The sequence below is a fragment of the Carassius auratus genome, unplaced genomic scaffold (assembly GCF_003368295.1).
Source record: "Carassius auratus strain Wakin unplaced genomic scaffold, ASM336829v1 scaf_tig00215416, whole genome shotgun sequence".
In the NCBI taxonomy this organism is placed as follows: Eukaryota; Metazoa; Chordata; class Actinopteri; order Cypriniformes; family Cyprinidae; genus Carassius; species Carassius auratus.
The window spans coordinates 298,204-319,933 of record NW_020528079.1 but is presented as its reverse complement, the minus strand read 5'-3'; the positions used below and the strand labels follow the sequence as shown (position 1 = coordinate 319,933).

The 21,730-nt window shown below is 36.4% G+C and overlaps 1 protein-coding gene and 1 pseudogene across 2 annotated transcripts; both read left to right on the top strand.

Moving 5' to 3' along the window:
• The first annotated feature begins 26 nt into the window (after positions 1-26).
• On the top strand, positions 27-15,029 carry dnajc5ab (DnaJ (Hsp40) homolog, subfamily C, member 5ab). Of its 2 annotated transcripts, XM_026260323.1 has the most exons (6): positions 27-180; positions 8,531-8,682; positions 9,627-9,840; positions 10,317-10,488; positions 11,639-11,647; positions 11,887-15,029. In XM_026260323.1, the coding sequence occupies exons 2-6, from the start codon at positions 8,573-8,575 to the stop codon at positions 11,988-11,990; spliced, it is 609 nt and encodes a 202-aa protein (XP_026116108.1). In that variant the 5' UTR covers positions 27-180; positions 8,531-8,572; the 3' UTR covers positions 11,991-15,029. The 2 variants fall into 2 exon arrangements, with proteins under 2 accessions (XP_026116108.1, XP_026116109.1); XM_026260324.1 differs by lacking the exon at positions 11,639-11,647 and having other exon boundaries at positions 29-180.
• Positions 12,029-20,475, top strand: LOC113094699 (E3 ubiquitin-protein ligase TRIM63-like; annotated as a pseudogene).
• The last annotated feature ends 1,255 nt before the right edge of the window (positions 20,476-21,730 follow it).

The following is a 21,730-nucleotide window of genomic DNA, read 5'->3' as shown; positions in this document are numbered from 1 at the left end:
AGCGTGACGTCAGCTCACGACTCCCATTGAGAGCAGACGCTGGCCGCGATCATAAGACTCGGACGCCGGATCTGACCACCGCAGGCTGACACACTCCTGTTTGAAGGCCTTTACACATATAGGAAATAAATTAAGAAGAACTGACGAACTGCACGTCTACCTTCCTTTCTCTCATAGACGGTAAGAAATGAGAACGCAGCCAGAGGAACATCTATGCGTCTCAGTCCTGCTTCACATGCATGTATGCTGCCCTTGCTCATGGATTAGTAGCCTACTGTTGTAGTACATTTTTTAGCGAGGAAGTTTTATTGCAGCCCGGTGCTGACGGGTGAAGCAGCATTAAAATCATAGTCCACCATTAGTGAGAAGTGTGTCATCATTTTCTCAGGCTCATGTCGCGTGACTGATTTTCTTGGGACACACAATCAAATGTTAAAGACCAACAGATTCAGTTACTGTTCATCGTCATTGCATTTTATTTTCCATACAGTTAAATATAGCGGCTGTTATTCTGACCCTCCGTTTGTGTTTCGGAAGTGTTACAGATTTGAAACAAATACATTATGATTTAATTTCTATGTGTTGAACCCTTCCTTTAACAAACAAACCAATATGGATGCTGAGCGCAGAACAGGGAGATTAAAGGCTCTAAATCTCCAACCCGTCAGTCAACAAAGTATCGTTTGGCCTGCATCAGTATTGAAACGCTTCCAACCAGGGTGTCATCAGTTTTTGCGTTTATTTGTTAGATTTGGGTTGCTGCTCAATCTCAAACAGTGGTCTGCTTGCTTCCCTTAATCTCGACAGACAGAGAAGTGATAGGTCCTTTACTCTGTATTGCTATCAAGTCTTTGACTTGTGATTTACCTACCCATATCAACCCATTCTTAGGTTTAAGGCTTTAACAGGCAGTGCTGTGTACTATATGCTATTTCACTGATGGTTAATATGCATGGTATGTGTGGTCACGAGTTCAGCATTGTGACCCATAAAAACCACCTCACTACTTTCTCTTTCTCGTAGAGTTCAACTCAATGTACTTCAACTGCTACATAATTTCTTGATTGTAAATTTTTAATTAAGTGATTTTGCAGTATAAAAGTTGTTGAGCCATTTAAAGGGATAGTTCACCCAAGAATGAAAATTCTGTCTTAATTTACTCACCTTCCTCGGAAATGTGCCAGTGCGGTTCTTCAAAGCATTTTCTAAAAGATTGGTTCACTTCCAGAATAAAAATTTCCTTATAGTTTACTCACCCCCATGTCATCTAAAAGGCCATGTTTCTAAAGGCCAAATTTAATAAGTTTTTTTGAGGAAAATATTCCAGGTTTTTCTCCATATAATGGACTTCAATGGTGGCCAACAGGCTGAAGGTCCAAATTGCAGTTTCAATGCAGGCTCAAAGGGCTCTACACAATCCCAGCCGAGGAATAGGGGTCTTATGTAGTGAAACAATTGGTCAGTTGCAATAGTGTCCGCAACCTCACACATTATGTAGTCGCGTTGGAAAGATCATACGCGGTTAGCTCTGTCTCCAACTTCACGGTTTACCTTTTTTTAATTTTTTGTAAAAGCCATTTAACTGACTTTGCACATTCGCTTTGTAAAAACTGGGTCGGTACTTTCACCTACTTCATATGTGATCTTTCCAAAGAGCTATTGCAAGATAATCATTTGTGGTTAAAAATTATATAAATGTAATTTTTTTTTTTTTAAGAAAATGCCCTATCATTTTGCTACAAAAGACCCCTATTCACCGTCTGAGATCTTGTAAAGGCCTTTGAGGCTGCACTGAAACTTCAATTTGGACCTTCAGCCCCGTTGGCTCCCATTTAAGTCCATTATATGTTGAAAAAACCTGGAATGTTTTCCTCAAAAACCAAATTTTTTTTTCAACTGAAGTAGTGTTGGGCGATATGGTTATTTTTAAAATCATCATATCGTCAGCCCGTGAGATCGACGATACACAATATTATCGTGCCCAGGTGGAGCAAGAGAGAGACTCTTTGTTCTTTTCATAGTATAACTATTTGGTGTTTTAAACTGCGCAGGTGCACGAGAGAGAGCCTATGGAATCGGCAATAATCGAAAAAATATACTTTCAAACATACTGATAAACTAACGTTAAATATAAAAACACAGTATTTAACACCGTTCATATATAGTCGGACGCAACTGTCATATCACGCGTCCTGTGACAATAAGTCCTGCTCCAAGTTATCAGTCTAAATGTTCAGTAAAGTCCGAAACGGTGAAAATCATTAGTAGATTTCATTTAAAGTCCAGCAATTTAACACTATTATTGGGCATAAATGAACACATTAAATATAAAGTATTTAAAACAGGTAAGTTCATATGTTTGGAGTAAGTTGAATTGAACTGATGCATCAGTCATACATCGCTCTGGACCGCGCGCTTTATGACGAGACTGACGCCCCGCCACAAAAACAAGAGATGCATTCTAACATAATGTGGCATTAAACTCAGTTAATGAGGACTCGTTTAAAATATTGCACATATATAGGCCGTTCAGATTACTTGTTAAAGTGCAATGAAATACCTTATGTCTGCAGATGATATACATCTGTTTGTGGATGAAGACTTTGTAACGGCCTAAACTATGTATTTTGCATGCATCACATTATAGTGCGGTGTGCATGAAAATAATAACAAGACGGCAGAGCGAACTTTCATCCATAGTGGTTCTCACATAGTCCTTCTACATCATCACCACATAGTGTGTGTTATAAATGATCAGTCTTTAAGAGAAGGACTACGTGAGAACCACTATGGATGATAAATTCGCTATGCCGCCTTGTTATTATTTTGTATTTAATTAATTTGTAACGCCAAGAAAGAGTTAATCTCTCATGTTTGAGAAGAGCGCGATGCCGTGTAGCAGCCATTAAATGTGTGGGACCAACTCTATTTCTCTTTCATTTCATGGATTTAATGAGTTATACGAGTCAAAGAGGACCACTTCAACGACTACAGGCTCTAATCCTCCTGCGCGCGCGCACGTGTGTGTAAAATGCGGTGATGAAGTGAAATAGCTGGGCAGTTTGATAGCCGAATTATAATAAGCAGCCTAATAAAAGTAATAGTTATTATTATTATTATTATAATCTAATACATAATAGGAGAATAAGCCTAATATCGTCTTTATTATTGACAGAGAAATCTGCTTATGTCGATATCTCTGACTATCGTCGATACACGATACAATCGTCTATCGGCACAACCCTAAACTGAAGAAAGAAAGACATGAACATCTTCTATGGCACGGAGTTAGTAAATCATCAATACATTTTTATTCTGGAAGTGAACCAATCCTTTACATTCCACAAAAGAAAGTCATACGGGTTTGGGGGTGAGTGAATGATGATAGAATTTGTGTTTTTTGGGGAACTAACCCTTTAATGTTTCTTGTCTCGCTCCCTGTGTGTTTCAGAGTTTGTTTCATCTTTGTTTCATCCTGGTTTGTCCTAAGTGCTCAGTCTTCCACTGTGTTCTGTTGTCATTAGCATGTATTTCATCTGCCAAATCTCAGTTTTTAATGCCACTGTGGGTCGGCTATCCATTTTGCCACTAGTTTCTGAATATGCTGCATAACTGAGTGGTCCATCTCATTCAGAAGACCTGCTGAGACACCATTGCACTCCATTAGCTAATTAACTGCACTTTTTTTAGAAGTTGTTTCCCCCACCATTGTGCCAGGATTCGTGAAGGTTTTAGTTTAGTCCGTATTCCAGTAACACAGACTAACTAGCTCTGCAGTCTACGACAGAGCGTCTTACAGAGACTTCCACTCATACAGTTCGAACAGTAACGTGTCATAGACTTCTGAAATGAGAAGTAAAAGTCCCCTCTTTGCTTAACATTGCTTAATCACAACATCACAGTCAAAAAATGTACACTACCATTCAAAAGTTTGGGGTTTGTAAGATTAATATAGAAAATATATTTTAAAATGTAATTTATTACTCCAGTTTCAGTGTCGCATGATCTTTCATGAACCCAGTTATTCTTATGTCTTTACTGTTACTTTTGTTCAGTTTAAAGCATCCTTGCTGACCTTTTGAACTGTAGTGTATATTTGAATATCACAGCTGTTATTTGGTTATTATTTTAATAGTCACTGTGTCCTTTTGCGCCATTAGTTTTGTCACAACCCTCTGAGATTTTGAGTGATTAGTTTGCAGTTTTGCATGTTGTCTGATGTTGGTCTTTTTCTATATTCACAGTATCTTTGTCACTGACTGACACTCTTCTGTTAGACTGTGTATTTGTCTTGTTAGCACATTTGTAGGTTTTTTTTTAATTATATTTTGGATTAGATAACTTGTACATACCATTTTGCAGTAATTGGCCAAACCTGATGATGTAATGAAGCAGAAAATAATTTCACTGTTATATAGTCCTGTATTTGGATGTAGAAGACTGACAGAAAGCAGAAAAATGACATGAAATTATGAACACTAATGAGTGATCCTGGACTGTAATGGAATACACATTTCCATGAGAGTTACCATGGTATTCTTCTTGTGGATCTTAGATTCTTCAAATCTGATACGATACAAATGGTAATACATTTGTAATCAACACAAGACCATGAGACTTCATAAAAATGTCACTGCTCACAGCGGTTTGCCTGCATGTCTACATCTCTTCATCTGTTTGGTTTCTATTCCTGTTCTTTGAGATCTTTTGTGCACCTCCGTGACATGCTATTGTAGGTTTTTTTGTTTTTTGTTTTATGATATTTTGAACTATTTTATTTTTATATTTTCTGTTTCCATTTTAATTTTGAGTTATTAGTTTATATATGATTGAGTTTATTTAGTTTTATTTGTGTATATATTTTTTTTAGGGATAATTCAGTAAAAATTTAAATTGTCTTCATTTACTCACCCTCAAGTTGTTCCAAAACTGCATGAGTTTCTTTCCTATTTTGAACACAAACGAAGATTTTTTTGAAAAATGTGTGTAGATATTTTGAAAAGATAACCCAATATTTGTTGGTAGCTATTAACTTTCATGTTATGGAGAAAACAATACTGGAAGTCAATGGCTACAGTCAACTGTCTGGTTACCCACATTCTTCAAAATATCTTATATTGTGTTCAACAGAAGAAAGAAATTCATACAGGTTTAGAACAAGAATAGGGTGACAATTTTTATTATGCCTTTTAAATCTTGCCTTGGCAGCCAGCTGAAATTAAATAAGTACAATCTTTTTTTAGATTTCAGTTAGGCTTAATTTTATTTTATTTCAAGTAATCTTTCTATGCCTGTTAATTTAATAAAAGTTTTAAGATGTGGCTGACAGTACGTCAGCACTATTAGTGTATGTGTGTATTTGTTCATTGTGAACAGACTCTCATCAAACATGCCCCGCTCGCTCCTGCTATTCCATCCCTCTACAAACAGACCTTTCAAAACCTGCATCACATAACAAAAAAGCCACATCACTTCACCTGCTCGGATAGACAGAGAAAAGAGGATGCAAACAGTGACGTGGGAGGATGTTAGAACACAAACAGAGGGACCAGACAGAGAAGCTGATATGATGAATAAATCCAGGAAAGACGTGGACAGCGATGTTCATTAAGCTGAGGAGACTGAGATGGCCACTAAAGATTTAGTCAGACCATATGGTGGTGCAGAGACAGGAAGGGGGAGGGAGTGTGTGAGAGAGCAAGAGAGACGGATGTAGTGTTTCGGTATAAGGCTGCATTGCAGAGCCTTACTAATGAAAACCCTGTTAGTAATCACATTTTTGTTTGGCACTGATGTGATTTGGAGTAGTTTTTAGTACATTGCAATGTGGTTGCTAGTGTGCTGGGGGTGGGGGGGGGGTGCAAAAGAGGCTTTCAAGTACCTAAATGTTGCTAGAATTTATTATTTTTTTAAAGAAAGTAAAATTATTCAGCAAGGTTACGTTAAATTAATCAAAAGTGACCGTAAAGACATTTATAATGTTACAGAAGATTTCTAATTAAAAAAATGTGGTGTTTTTTGCAATTGTCGAATCATGACAAAAATGGATCAGGGTTTCAGCAAAAAAACCTTTTTTTTTTTTTTTTTTTTTTTTTTTCCAACACTTATAATAATAATAATAATAATAAAGGTTTCTTGAGCAGCAATTCAGAATATTAGAATGATTTCTGAAGGATCATGTGACACTGAAGACTGGAGTAATGATGCTGAAAATCCAGCTTTGACATAACAGGAATAAATTAGATCGAATAAATGCAGCCTTGGTCAACATAAGAGACTTGCACATCCCAACCTACAGTGTAACTTTTTACCTGAAGTGTACTTACAGAATGCAATTCATCAAATGCAGTACATCCTCTGACAGCATGTGATTCTAGATACAGTTTATGATATTGTGGTCTAGGGCTGGGTATCGATTCAGATGTTCCAGATCAATTCGATTTAGATTCACAAGCTCTCAAATCGATTCGATTTTCGATACTCTATTCTCGATTTAACTCAATGAATATAGATGTAATACAAAAAAATTAAGAGCCACAAACCTGTAAATTAAACTCTTATTTTAGGTACACTTGGGTACATTAAAACAGAACCCATCTCTAATTTTCAAATGCATATAATTGTAACATATATACAATAGAATTGATGCAAGATGAAAAATGTATGCTGAAAAAAGTCAGAACAGAATTGATTCGTGCCCTTTGAGAATCGATTTTGAATCGACCACAAAAAAAAACGATTTATCAAATAATAATTTTTTTTTTTTACCCAGCCCTATTGAGGTCCCTAGACTCTGGTCCTTTCTTCAGGGTGTGATTGATTGATTAATTGATTAATTGATTGATTGTCAATTATATTAATTCAGAAGCCCAACACATCTCACTCAAACACGCTCCATAAGTGTATCACACCTGGAGGAATTATGGGAGTGTCCAGGTTGAAGAAGCACACAGGGTTTGAGAAGGGACAGAAATAACCCATCACTTATTCAGATGCTCCGCTAATACTAATCTGCTAATACTCGCTGACAAGCTGCACGATTAGCCTCGAAAGGAGGCGAAACTCTCTCACCACGGCACAGGAAGAAAAGAGACGTTTGCACTCATTTACTCAAGAGTCGTCAAAAGTGTGTTTTTTGCATATTATTGGTCATTTTATTGGCCTCTTGTGGCAGTGAAACGTCTCCTCTCCTGAAAGCCATTTTGTGTGGAGGTGTCTTAACCTGAATTACTCTGGGTTAATGGGTTAATTGTCTTTGATTCATACTGAAGGTCATAACTTCTGATCCTCCCTGTGTGTCTCCCTCTCTCTTTCTGTGTGTTTTCACTTGAACACATACTTGACATACAATCACATAGATAATGACTGGCTCTGCCAGAGTATTTGTCCGTCTGCATAAAGTGAGCTTAATGAACTTAAAAAGAGGGGAAAATGTGCATAATCAGATTTATGCTTGCAATTTTGAAAAGCTCAACATTGTATTTTTTGTTGCTTGATGTAGTGTTAGATTTAAGTCTTGCCAGAAAGATTGAATTTATGAGTTGAATGCACAGAAATGGCACCAAAAAAAAAAAAAACATAACCATAATCAACAAAAAACAAAACATAATTTGTATTATTTTATAGTCATATTGAATGATACTGGTGATGGGGAAAGTACATACAGTATGTCAGTAATAAGACATTCTCTGTTATAATTTTGATAGCTTGTTTAATACATTAGAATTTTCCTAACGTTTAAGTTATACATTAAAGTCAGCATGAAATTAAAATATACCTGATCTGTTTTCTAAATGCTGATTATGGATCTTAAATATTGTACATATAAGGATATAATATTTTGTACATATCACATCCATTTTTTTAACCTGGTTATGTTTAATCAAAACGTCATCAATCACTTGATCTTCTGGTGAAGATGACAGACGTCTCTCTGGTGACCTCTCCAATAATTCAGTTTGCTTAAGCTCTACCCCTGTGAGTTCACATTAATCCGCCCTATGTCTTTTTCATTTTTGATAATACATATTTGAAAAACCTAGCATCTTTGACGTACTATTTCAACATACTATGCTTAGGGGAACATTAGTTCTATCTGTCACACCAGGTGTAGTATATAGATAGTATACCAAAACAAGGGTCAGACATGGTAAAGAACGCCACACCCAAAAGAGAACCATCATCTCTCCCTTCCTCTCTAACTGCTACAGTCACATGACTCCTTTCAGCTGTGACCTCGGCATGAATGCACTGACTCAGAACAGGGACATTTGCGGAAACGATGAGCCTGTGACTCTCACTGATGTCATAAGTGTTACTCTGTGTTTTGCTGCACTAAAGGGTATGGGTAATGGGTTTTAGATTAACAGAAATAGTGTGTAATGATAATAAAGTGCCATATCCCTGGGATGGCAAGTATGTGTCTGCCTCTATTTTTTGTATCTTATGCTGCTGTTCGAAAAAGACAAAAAGATGCAGAAGCAGGACTACATACAGCACGTATATCATGTTTCTCTGCGTTTCTCTTCAGACAGAGGAAGTGCTTGTGGTGTGAGGGGAGTGTGTGTGAGTAATGGCGGAGCAGCAGAGACAGCGTTCACTCTCCACAGCAGGAGAATCACTATACCTGGTCCTGGGAGTCGATAAGAACACCGCACCAGAAGACATCAAGAAATCCTACAGGTGAGACCTAGCAGGACTGTTCTGACATCGCCATTGAAAAGAGTGGAGAAAATGCACCGCATCTTTTCAGTGTGGGGGTTCTTTCCTTCTGTTATATATTTTGTAATTTTACAATTAATTTCCATTATGCGTGGAAACAAAAAATTCATAAAGTCTTAAAGGGATAGTACACCCAAAATTGAAAAATCTATCATCGTTTACACAACATAATGTCATTCCAAACCTGTATGGATTTCTACAGAAGAAAGCAAGTTATACAAGTTTGGAAAGTGAGGGTGAGTAAATGATGGCATTTCTGAGTGAATTATCCATTTTCATATCCAATTAAATCCACTAGGGTGCGCCATAACTTTTCTTCACTTCCTCTGGATGTTCATGTAAACTTTCTGCCTTCCTGTTCTTACAACTGCTGTTTTATTTATGTATTATGCATACTGTGAACAGTATGTATATTTTTTCTATGCATGAATACTCATGACCGATTACATTTGCCAACAGTTATTGTGAAATAATGTTTGAGTAAAATGGTGTTTCACATGCTATTTTTAAATAATAGTAGCTAGTTAATAGACCATGGAGTTATTAGAAGCGGAAGTCGCCATAGTCAGGTGAACTTCTATAGTGGTCAATGGAAACTACAACAAATATCATTTTTGCATTTAGAATTTTTCCTGTTGGTTCCAATAGCAAAAAAATAAAAATAAAAACATTTAGCATTTCTATGACTTTCCAAAAGAGGAAAAAAAATATTGAGTGGGGGGGGGGTCCTTGCTTAATTTGAATGTTAATAACTGTGTTAACACATCAACACAAGTCTCTGAAAAAGGTAAATTTTTAACATAATCATAGTTTAACCTAAAAGCAGACATGCAAGAGTGCCAGACAAGGTAACGGTTGCATTCATTGTTAAAAAGTGAAATTGTTTCTGCTCTTCTGATTTCCAGAAAACTAGCTCTGAAGTTCCACCCAGACAAGAATCCTGACAATCCAGAAGCAGTTGAGAAATTCAAAGAAATCAACAACGCTCACACCATTCTGTCAGACCCCACCAAACGCAACATCTACGACAAATACGGATCTCTGGGCCTCTACGTGGCAGAACAGTTTGGAGAGGAGAACGTTAACACGTACTTTGTATTGTCCAGCTGGTGGGCCAAGGTTAGTCATATATAGACACACAGACACACTACCATTCAAAAGTTTGGAGTTAGATTTTAAGAAATGAATACATTTACATTTATCAGAAGTGACAGTAAAGACATTTAAAAGGTTACAAACTATTTATATTTCAAAAACATTCTGTGCTTTTAAAAATTCTGTTCATCAACAGTTTTGACACAATACAAATCTGCAGAACTATTTTTTAGCATTGATAATAATAATAATAATAAGAAGAAGAAGAAATGTTTCTTGAGCAGCAAATCAGCATGATTTCTGAAGGATCTTGTGACACTAAAGAGACTGGAGTGTTGATGCTGAATATTCAGCTTTGATATCACAGGAATAAATCACATTTTATAATATATTAAAAGGGAAAACCTTGGTTAGCATAAGAGACTTCTGACCCCAAGCTTTAAGATGGCAGTGGATGTAGTAAATCTTGTTGAATTCCTCTCTTTTCCCTCTCTGGCCAGGCCTTGTTTCTGTTCTGCGGTGTGGCCACAGGCTGCTACTTCTGCTGCTGTCTGTGCTGCTGCTGTAACTGCTGCTGTGGGAAGTGTAAACCTCATCCTCCTCACACAGATGAGCCGGACTTCTATGTGTCTCCTGAAGACTTGGAAGCTCAGTTGCAGTCTGATGAGAGAGGTGAGACACACTGACACACACATTCATGCACAACAACCAAATAAATATGATAATGTTAACTGAAATAAAAATGGAAGTTTTGTGGCTATTAGTCCATGTCTGTTAGCTTTTTAATACCATTCATATATGGTAATGTTAATTTTCATTTCAGGTTTTTTTTTTCCTTTTTTTCTGTAAACTGTTAAAAGTAAAAAGATTGGTGTGACACACTTGGCTGCTAAGCTTTATTTAGGGTTCAACAGTATTGAGGTTTCATTTGAACTGTAAAGCTCTGTTGTGCAGCATTTTGTTGCTAAAAAAGGTCATTTGGATTCGTTAAATTTTCATTTGTTTACATTTTAGAAGATTAAATAAGATGTTAATATTTTATGACTTAATTTCTTTATTAGCTATACATTTTCATTAAATCATAAATTATTTCAGTGTTTAGTCATATGAATAACAAAATGTAGCAAAGAATGCAGTTCTGCAAGAAATGCAAAATATGTAACCTAAATCCACTTGGTTTATTTTACTTTATTAACATTGAAATTATAATTAAAAAAGAATTATGAAACATGAGTGCATGTTTCTTTTAAATGTTGATTATTTAAAACAATATTTAGACAAATAAGAACTATGCAGTTGCTTTAGAGTAACACTGTTAAATGTAATCAAAATAATAATAATAATAATAAAATGTTGTGTCTAAAAGTTTAGTTTCTAGTGTTTTCTTTTTTCTTGTTTATTTATTTTTTAGACATTATGAATTTTTATTATAATAATATTGTAATAATATATATAATAATAATAATATATATTAATATAATATTGTTTTCTGGTCATAACTTGAAAATAATTTATTAAAATATTAGTTACATAACTAGTTTGGTGGTGTGTATTTAACTAACCCTTGTTAAGAGTTTTATTGTTGTATTGTTTGTTTGTTTTGTTATTCTACTTCCTCTACTTCCTGGATTTTCAATAGGAAATGCATCTGGAACTATAACTGCGTTAATCAAATTGTTTCATTGGGTTTTTAATAAATGTCCACAGCGCAGTTCAGTGCATTTTATTGTTAAAGAATAATGATTGTTTCATAATCTTTCATCACAATGTCATCATTTTATCTGTATCTGAAAACCTTTCTTTTTCTGCGGACATAACTAAGGCCGTGCAGGTGGGTCAATAATATTATTGGTTTCAATCAAATCCCGATTAATAAAATCCAGTTCTACCCAATATTTTTTGCCAGTTTCACTTCAGGTTGTTTGTTTAGCCAGTGAAAGGTCTGTTCAGTATTTGAAGTGGCTTCCTGGCACTCACTATCGTGCCTGTAATGCTTAGCAACGCGCTTCAGTTTGAGCTGTGAGCTGCTCTTATTATAAAGCTTCGTGACACTGGTGTGTGTTTCCACAGATGGCAGCAGTCCCATCGTGATGCAGCCGTCCTCTGCCACAGAGACCACTCAGCTGACCGCAGACTCTCACCACACCAGCTACCGGACAGACGCCAGCTATTAAACCTCTCTCACACACACACACACACACACGGGACCACCATGCCAGAGGAGGTCACGGTGGGCAATTGGTGATCCAGAGGAAAGAGGAGGAGTGGTTAGTTAGTTACTGTATTGGAAAACCTGAAACGCTCCACTGTACAAGTCAGTTTATATTTTATTTGCCTTTAACCTCTGTCATCCCCAAACCTACTGCAGTTATACTCAACACACACACACACAAAGGACTTTCTGACAGTGTCCATACAGTCTTCCTGCTATGATTCGAGCTTCATCTTGCTATGATTCGAGCTTCAGCTCTTATTGTGCAATTTGCACTGGTTATCACACTGCATTTGTCTACCTAAACAGTAAAAATAATTGTAACAATCTTATTTGAAGCATGACAGCAGGTCACAAGGAAGTATTTTTGTATGCTTTAGTATATTCAGCTATCATAATGATTGTTGAAGCTTGCTTAGTTATCACACAGACACTACCGTTCAAAAGTTTGGGGTCAGTAATTTTTTTTTATTATTTATTATTTTTATTGAAAGGATACATTCAGTTGATCAGAAGTGCAGTACAGACATTCGTTACAAAATATTTCAAATGCCATTCTTTTGAGCTTTATGTGCATCCAGAGTACTTAACACATAAATATTAAGTTGCTAAACTGTTTTGAACGCTGATAATAGTAAAAATGTTTTCTTAGCAGCAAATCAGAATGATTTCTGAAGGATCATGTGACGCTGCAGACTGGAGTAATGATGCTGAAAATTCAGCTTTGACATCACAAGAATAAATGACATTTTAAAATGCATTCAAATAGAAAAAGTTATTTTAATTAACAGTATTTCACAAAGTTAATGTTTTTACTGAGTAATGTTAAAATAAATGCAGACTTGGTGAGTGTAAGACTCCCAAAAAAGAAACTTACTGACCACTAACTTTCCATATTTACCTTTCCATGCATTTGATTGGCTCTCATTGGCACAAACCTTACAATCGCATCATTAACACTGTTCTGGGTTGTTTTTAACATTCAGACCTGTGCCATTTTTATTAAGCAGAAATCACACTATACAAGTTATAATCCTTACATCACACTATGTCCAAGTTATAATCCTTAAGGTTCATACTGTTTCATTACTTCACCAGGAATTGGTTTTCAGTTGTTTATTACATTATATTATATTTTTGTAAACCATAAGGCAGTGTAGAGTAGTCCCTGTTGTGTATGTTTATGTGAGCTGTCTCTCATGTTAATGGCATCCGGTGGACATGTACTGTCAAATATAATCATGCAGTGCTTGGCTGTGCTCAATTACAGCCACATGTTTTACTGTGGTAGTGGTGTGTTTGGTTGTGTGTGTGTGTGTGTGTGTGTGCCCATGACTGATCACTGGAACAGGAGTTTGGGGTTATCAGATAAATACAAACACATAGCTTTGTGCTGGGTTATTTAATCTTGAACAGGTGTTTTGTATTTCAGTCTGTATTCTCAAGGATTTGCTAAGGTAAAGAGTGATTGCATTCCTTGAGATTTGTGGTTTCAGAAAGCATAAGCCCATCTCCACAAAGCTGGGTTCAATACAAGCACAGGAGGATTGTGGGTAAAGAGATAACAAAACATACAGTATGTTTCCCATATAATTCAGTAACATCAGTGATTTTCTTTAATTGATTCAGTTTCACACTGACCCCAAAATGTTAGTTGATGCATCATTTAAAAAAAAAAAAAAAAAAAAAAAAAAATTTTTTAAACCACTCTGGTTCTGGATAGTGGTGGTCTGGACAGTATTTTTTTTGTACCCGTAATTTGATCTCGTTCCCTAGTGCCATGGTTTAACGTAATCAGGTCAACATAATATTAGTAAATACACATTAACAGTATTATTACTGTTATTACGCCAGAAAATATGATTAACTGTGTGATCCTTCAGACAAAAATGATTCATGCTGGTGCATTCACCGATATGAAATAAAAAAATTAAAATTAATGAAAATATCCATTCCATACGTTTTCTACCTTTGCTCAGCGCTTTAAGAACATGTACAGTAAAATAAAGTTCAACCAAAATATTTTTGTGATTGGATATTGCTCTTCATGAGCTAAAAAAAATAAAATAATAATGTTCTACAAATCCTTAGCGATTAATTATCTTTTAAGATATTCTCTTTTCTTTAATCACTCAGAATACATGCATATTTTTTATTTATTTTATTTTATTATTTTTGATTGGAGTACGCTTAGACTTCAGTGTAGGAAACCTTCATTTCTGTGCGTGTGTGTGTGTGTGTGTGTGTGCTGTTTGAAATTGAGAACTTAATTTAATCACTGTATTATCTTCTACTGTATGTTTTGTGTTTAAATATGTCATTTCTTTCAAATGGATTAGCTGTATAGCTGTCCCTGTTTGTGCTTACCTTCATTTACATGCACTTGAACCAGGATGTATGGGAAAACCTGTGTAGTTTACCCCAAATGTGTGTGTTTTATTTGTTTAGGATCACATTGTGAATATGGTCATTAGGCAGATTATTTAAACCACTCTGTACCTAGTGATCATGTTTCGAAGGCTGAGCTGTTCACAATGTGTAACACTTTTTATTTGCAAAATATTATTTCTCAACACTAGCTCTGTTCTGATCTGTTTTTGGTTTGTTATCCCAGTTTTCCTTTCCATTTATTTGTTGTATTCATTCATTCATGATCATAAAAAAAACACTGATCTGACTTCCTCTTGCTTCCGATCTAAGAAAAAGAGAACTAATGCAGCATGGTGTGTGAATGCGACACCTAAACAGAATCATGTTAAAATGAAGGGAATAGTATAAACACGGTGATGAGAAACAATATTTTATTTATTCTTGTCCTATGTTTTTAATAAATTACATAGTTCAATATGTGTAAATGACTGTACTGTACAGGATGGCTGAATTCGTTTGTGCTTTCTGAATAAATCAGCTGAAATTGTTGTAGCATGAATGTGTCAGAGTAGTAACATGGATAATTGGTCTGAATTACAGCTGTAAAATAAATGTGAAGGAAACAAACAAAGAAGTATATGTGTTTATGTGTGTATTTGTGCAAAGGAAATGATGATCTGCAAAATACAATATACAAATGCTGCATTTCAAATGCTTACAGGGATATTATAACGAGTTGTTTTGGACCCCATTGACTTTCATTGAATGGGTAAAAACAGTTGAAACATTCTTCTAAACATCTACTGAATGAAGAAAGTCACACAACGTGGGTGAGTAAATAATGACTGAAGTTTTATTATTGCCAACTATTATTTTATGTAGCTTCTAATGAATAAGTACAGTACTAGTAATTGTGTGAAATATTAAAATGACCCTTTTTCAGTCTTTTCCCAACTCAAATGCACTTTGTACACACTTGTGTATGTTTTTGTGTTAAAAGGTTTCAAGTACACTATATAAACTCCTTACTTTCCTCTTAATACTGCAGCTGTTCTGGTTTTATTGACTTGTTGGTTGTTTCGAGACTGCAGACATGAATGATTGGAGTAACTGAAGATGAGGCCTGATATGGGCACAACTGATCAAGGGTAGGGGTTGTCCCAGTGATCCAGCAAGAAACCAGACACCTTCTCCCTCTCACACATTTACACACACATATTTCCGGCTGCAAAGGGGCAGAGTGACTGCCTGCTGCCCTGAGCGATCAGGCAAACACACAACACAGAGACATGAAGACGATGGTGTCTTTTATTCCGAGCTGTGGTTTCGCTCTCCTAACTTAGTCTCCAGAGAGTGTGGGGTCAGCGAAGGCACATAGCCATGTCTCTTCCACTGGATATACACTCTTAGCACAAATACCCTTCTTTGTGGACGCTGGAGAAACAACTCATCTGTGTGGAGGTCTTCACGAAAACCTGTGGTTATTAAGCCCTGTCTGCACAACCTCTGCCGCAAGTGTGCCAATGAACTGTACCAGGTGTGAACCAAGTCACACACAGGATGATGGTTTATGTGTGGATGTAAAAACATTTTGTATTAACCATCTGAAACATGTTTACAAGTACTTTTTCAAGCCTTTGGTAAGATGATCATTTCTCAAAATAGCAACTGTGCACTTGATATACATACAGTTCATATATACATGAGCTGCCAGTTTCCTTCATAAACAAATGTTTTCTATGTGCTATGTACTCTCACCTAAAGGATTATTAGGAATACCATACTAATACTGTGTTTGACCCCCTTTCGCTTCAGAACTGCCTTGATTCTACGTGGCATTGATTCAACAAGGTGCTGAAAGCATTCTTTAGAAATGTTGGCCCATATTGATAGGATAGCATCTTATAGTTGATGGAGATTTGTGGGATGCACATCCAGGGCACGAAGATCCCGTTCCACCACATCCCAAAGATGCTCTATTGTGTTGAGATCTGATGACTGTGGGGGGCATTTCAGTACAGTGAACTCATTGTCATGTTCAAGAAACCAATTTGAAATGATTCGAGCTTTGTGACACGGTGCATTATCCTGCTGAAAGTAGCCATCGGGGGGATGGTTACATGGTGGTCATTAAGGGATGGACATGGTCAGAAACAATGCTCAGGTAGGCCGTGGCATTTAAACGATTTCCAATTGGCACTAAGGGGCCTAAAGTGTGCCAAGAAAGCATCCCCCACACCATTACACCACCAGCACCAGCCTGCACAGTGGTAACAAGGCATGATGGATCCATGTTCTCATTCTGTTCACGCCAAATTCTGACTCTACCATCTGAATGTCTCAACAGAAATCAAGACTCATCAGACTTCTGCTGTTGTAGCCCATCCGTCTAAAGGTTGTGCGTGTTGTGGCTTCACAAATGCTTTGCTGCATACCTCGGTCTTATTGAGTGGTTATTTCAGTCAAAGTTGCTCTTCTATCAGCTTGAATCAGTTGGCCCATTCTCCTCTGACCTCTAGCATCAAAAAGGCATTTTCGCCCACTGGACTGCCGCATACTGGATGTTTTTCCCTTTTCACACCATTCTTTGTAAACCCTAGAAATGTTTGTGCATGAAAATCCCAGTAACTGAGCAGATTGTGAAATACTCAGACCGGCCCGTCTGGCACCAACAACCATGCCACGCTCAAAATTGCTTAAATCACCTTTCTTTCCCATTCTGACGTTCAGTTTGGAGTTCAGGAGATTGTCTTGACCAGGACCACACCCCTAAATGCATTGAAGCAACTGCCGTGTGATTGGTTGATTAGATCATTGCATTAATGAGAAACTGAACAGGTTTTTCGGACCCACTTTATATTAGGTGGCCTTAACTACTATGTAGTTACATAAAAAAAAAGTACAATGTACTTATTGTGTTCATATTGTATTGTAAAACACTTTTGCTGCTATTGAGGTGGGATAGGGGTAAGGTTAGGAAGAGGGTTGGAGGTATGGGTAAGTTTAAGGGTGGGTTAAGGTGTAAAGTATGGGTCAACAGTGTAATTATAAATGTAATTACAGAAATTAAATACAGATGTAATTACATGTAGTTTTTTATGATATAAGTACAATGTAAAAACATGTATGTACACAATAAGTTCATTGTACTAAATTATTAATTAAAATGTAAGTACATAGTAGTTAAGGCCACTTAATATAAAGTGGGTCGGTTTTTCTAATAATCCTCTAGGTGAGTGTATATGTATATGTTTTAAGTAAATTTGCTAAATTGGATTGTCAACAACATGTAAAGCCCCCCTCACACCAATAACGTTAACTATATTATTACTAGATTATAACATTCTGTCTTCTGACATTTTAAACACTTTAAAGGATGGATTGTCATTGGCTGTGAATGTTTTTATCATTGAACATCTTGGAATTTATTTTTTATTTATTTATTTTTCATTCCAGTGATATAGATCCTCTGTGTAACAGCTCTATGTCTTAGTATAAACCTTCTCTTCCTCGGCACCTAAATTAACTTTAATACCTCACCAGTTTTCCTTTACACCTCCTCATAGGCAAAGGTTAAAAGCCAAGCTGCTGTCATGTGGCCAATGGGAGAAAATTTCCCATCTCTAACTGCACCTTCTTATCTGCATGCTTATCTTAGTGTTTTCAGATGCCATCACATCACACATTTATCACATCACATCTATCAGATAGCTCTACATATCATCCTTCACATTATGCTGATGTATAAATTGGGTTGTGTTCAAAGGAACACTGAAACTGCTTGTTTATCCCTGTTCTTTAAAGAGTCATGGTTGGACAAAAAAGTTATTTAAGAAAAAGGCCTGCTTGTCATAAATGTCCATGAATTTAAAAATGGACTTACAAGAAGTTGAATCAACATCTGAATTGGATTGATGGGACATTTGCTGAATTACAATTACAAGAAATTCAAATGATAATGCAGCCTTCAATTCTGGTCCATAAACCGGTAAAGCATATTAAGCTAACTTTTTTTTTTTTTTTTCATTAAAATAATATTTGTCACTCTGAAACTGAAACCAAGACACCTTCTTTATTTCGGAGGAACATCCAGTTCCATCATGCCTTACAACATCATATAATAATTGAGCCAATGATGATGCTCTTATTCGCACTGGATCCATAAGCCTCAGCAGCTGAGAGCTATTAAAGAGTAGAGTGGCTATTTTAGGATACTTGTTAAGATCAGTCTCCAGCTCCTCTGTATGTAAACTCTGTTTCATACACCTGTCTCTATTGATTAAGACAGGACACACAGAGCAAAGCATAGACACACACATGCACAGAATCAGACTACTGTGTAAGATCATCTTACCCTGGAAAGGCACACGATGTAGAGAGGTACATGAAAGTCCAATTAGTCTAACCAAGTGGTGATGATAGTTAACTGTGCTAGCCATTTCTATTTTCTTCCTTAAAAATACATATGCAGTTAATTATGTAAAGGGGTTTCAATTGTCAGTCGATACTGTACAATATCACAAATGCTGCTGACGGCTGAAGAACAGCATGCTGAGTAAGATGTGCAGCCGTCTCTCTTCCAGGTTGGAATTGGAGGACGTTTTCGCTGTCCTTCCTGTCAGCATGAGGTTGTATTGGACCGTCATAGAGTTTATGGACTGCAGCACAATTTACTCGTGGAGAACAGTATTGATGTTTACAAACAGGAGTCCGATAGGTCAGATCAGGGGTGTGTTAAATAATTGTTGTCAACAAAGATGATATAGTAAATATTAAAGTTTCTTTGCAAGTGCAATCTGTACTTAAGGCTTTTATGGCTCTGATGATATATTAGAATATGGAGCCCATATTTGGGCTCCTAAACTGAGCAAAACAAACAAAAAAAATTTAATCTGTTGCAGTTGCTGATATTTATAAGACCAAAAAGGTAGATGAAACTTAACTGATAGCTTGTAATGTCAGTTGCTTATGTCAGATTTTTATAACAGTATAGAAGAATTCTTGCATAAAATTCATCTAAATATCAGTTGTCACTCTATATGTCCTTAGTAAAATGATAGCATGCTAAGTTTAATAATGTTAGCTCTGTAGTTTTCACTGTTGTTGCAAAACTTAAAAAGCAATGATAGTTAAATGATGATTGGAAGATAATCAACTTAAATTTCAGGGCTAGATTTTTGTGGCCATAAATTGGCCCTTTCACCCATGATCTGGTGATACCCATTGTTTGTTGCTATATGGTGCCTTTTTTGGACAACTTAACTGACTTTTATTTTAATGTCAATGTATTCCAGCTCTAGGCCTCTACCAAAGCCTCCTGCACTGTTCAGTTGTGCGGATCATGAAGAAGAGAAGCTTAATATTTATTGCAGAGTGCATCTAATTCATTAACAAATAATTGAACACAGTCGTTTGTGGAGACCAAAGAAGCAAAGTCTGAAAACCTACTAAAAAAAACATTAACTACAAACAAATTATCAATTAATGCACAAAATGTCACTTTGACAGGAAAGCAGCAGGATCCAGAAACAGATTTTGTCTGAGAAGTTTGATCACTTGTCTGCCATTCTGGAGGAACGTCATAAGATAATGACCCAACAAATCACTTCTGAGCAGGAAGAAAAGACTGGCTGGACCCAGTCTTTACAGCAAACATACAGTGAGCATGTAGACACAAACTCAAAGTTGATCCAGGCAGCACAGAATGCCTTAGAGGACCCAGAGATGGCTTCTTTTGTTCAGGTACTATAACTTTTGTTTAGGGCTCCTCTGTACTCTTATATTTTGAATGTCAAATGTATCCGATGTTTGATATATATTTTTTACCTCTGCTTTATAGGCCTTACAAGATCTTATTGAAAAGTAAGTCTTTTAGCATATTTAGTTTGATCTCGCTTCAATATGTTTCAAAAACAGTATCTTCCCTGTGCAGTGCAGACCCTGAACCAGATCAGGGTCTCAAATCAGAGGCTTCTGAGATGACAAATCCCACACCACAGAAAAGTGAAAGTGCTCTGCATTTAACCCATCCAAGGTGTGTGTGCACACACACAGACAGAGCAGTGGGCAGCCATTTATGCTACAGTACCCAGGGTTCAGTGCCTTGCTCAAGGGCACCTAAGTCATGGTATTAAAGGTGGAGAGAGAACTGTACATGCATTCCCCCCACCTACAATTCCTGCCGGCCCGAGATTCGAACTCACAACCCTTGGATTGCAAGTCCAACACTCTAACCATTAGGCCACAACTTCAAGTATCCCTACAGAAGACACTTGCGGACAAGCAGACAGTTGCAGAGACATCAGAAAAGCGGCTGTGTGTGAAAAGAATGGCTTAAGCACTTCACAGGTATGATCGTCTACTAATGTGAACATGTACAGTCTCAGTCAGTTTTCAAGAACATTTTCTGGACACTTCAATAAAAACACCTAACTTGAGACTTAAGAAATACAATTATCTGTGGTATTTGAGGCTATTGAAATATATCAGCAATTGTTTCTTTCCTGTCTTTCCTGTAGATTGTCACTCTAGTCCTTTATTTCCTGGGCTTTCTGGTCAACCTACAGAGAATATGGGGAAACATTCAGTGCCTTATTCGTATATAGCAGAGATGAAGAGACATAGTCTCCAGGTACCAACAATGCTCATGTGTTATTTTGAATAAAAAAAAAGACAAAGTTTTTATTGTTTAAATGGAGGAAGGTTTAAAGATATATCGGATTAGTATCATGTCTGTATGTTTTCTGCTGACTGGCACACTAGAAGGACTGGGCTCTCCAGTGAGATGATTGGTCTCTGATTCTCCTGGCTCAATGCTCTAATAAAAAAACAGAAGCTAAAAGACAGAATGACTTGCTATTGGTCTCTTCCCTTTGCTTCCCGTCAAAATCTTTGTGCTTGTGCAAAAAATTAAAACATATTATACACTTATTTTTGGTTTTGTTTTTAACATTGCCTATTCTTGCTGTAATAGTAAATTTGGTTGTAATGAGATGAATGGATGAATAGTTTTCTAACTGATGAATTTGTTTTTATGTGTGTAAGCTTGGCTTGAATTAAAACCCTGTTTTTCTTTTCTTTTCTTTTCCTTTCCTTTTTTTCTTTTATGAACAAATTATGATTAAATAAACAAATTAATAAAATGTGGCCACAGCCAAGTCGTGGGAACAATTTTTTTTTATTTGTGGCACAATATGAATTTTTTCTTCCACATGTCATGTTCAGGGCTCTGTAAAATAAACATCTAATTTAAAGTTGACATGAAACATTGATGATTTAATCGATGGTTGTTTGGACTCAGAATCAGAAGAAGAGTTGCAAGGAATTTGTTTT

Excerpts from the sequence above, each read along its gene's own strand:
- dnajc5ab (XM_026260323.1), top strand. The coding sequence starts at position 8,573 with ATGGCGGAGCAGCAGAGACAGCGTTCACTCTCCACAGCAGGAGAATCA. Across the intron at positions 8,683-9,626 it reads GACATCAAGAAATCCTACAG|AAAACTAGCTCTGAAGTTCC; the intron begins GTGAGACCTAGC and ends TCTGATTTCCAG. Across the intron at positions 9,841-10,316 it reads TGTCCAGCTGGTGGGCCAAG|GCCTTGTTTCTGTTCTGCGG; the intron begins GTTAGTCATATA and ends CTCTCTGGCCAG.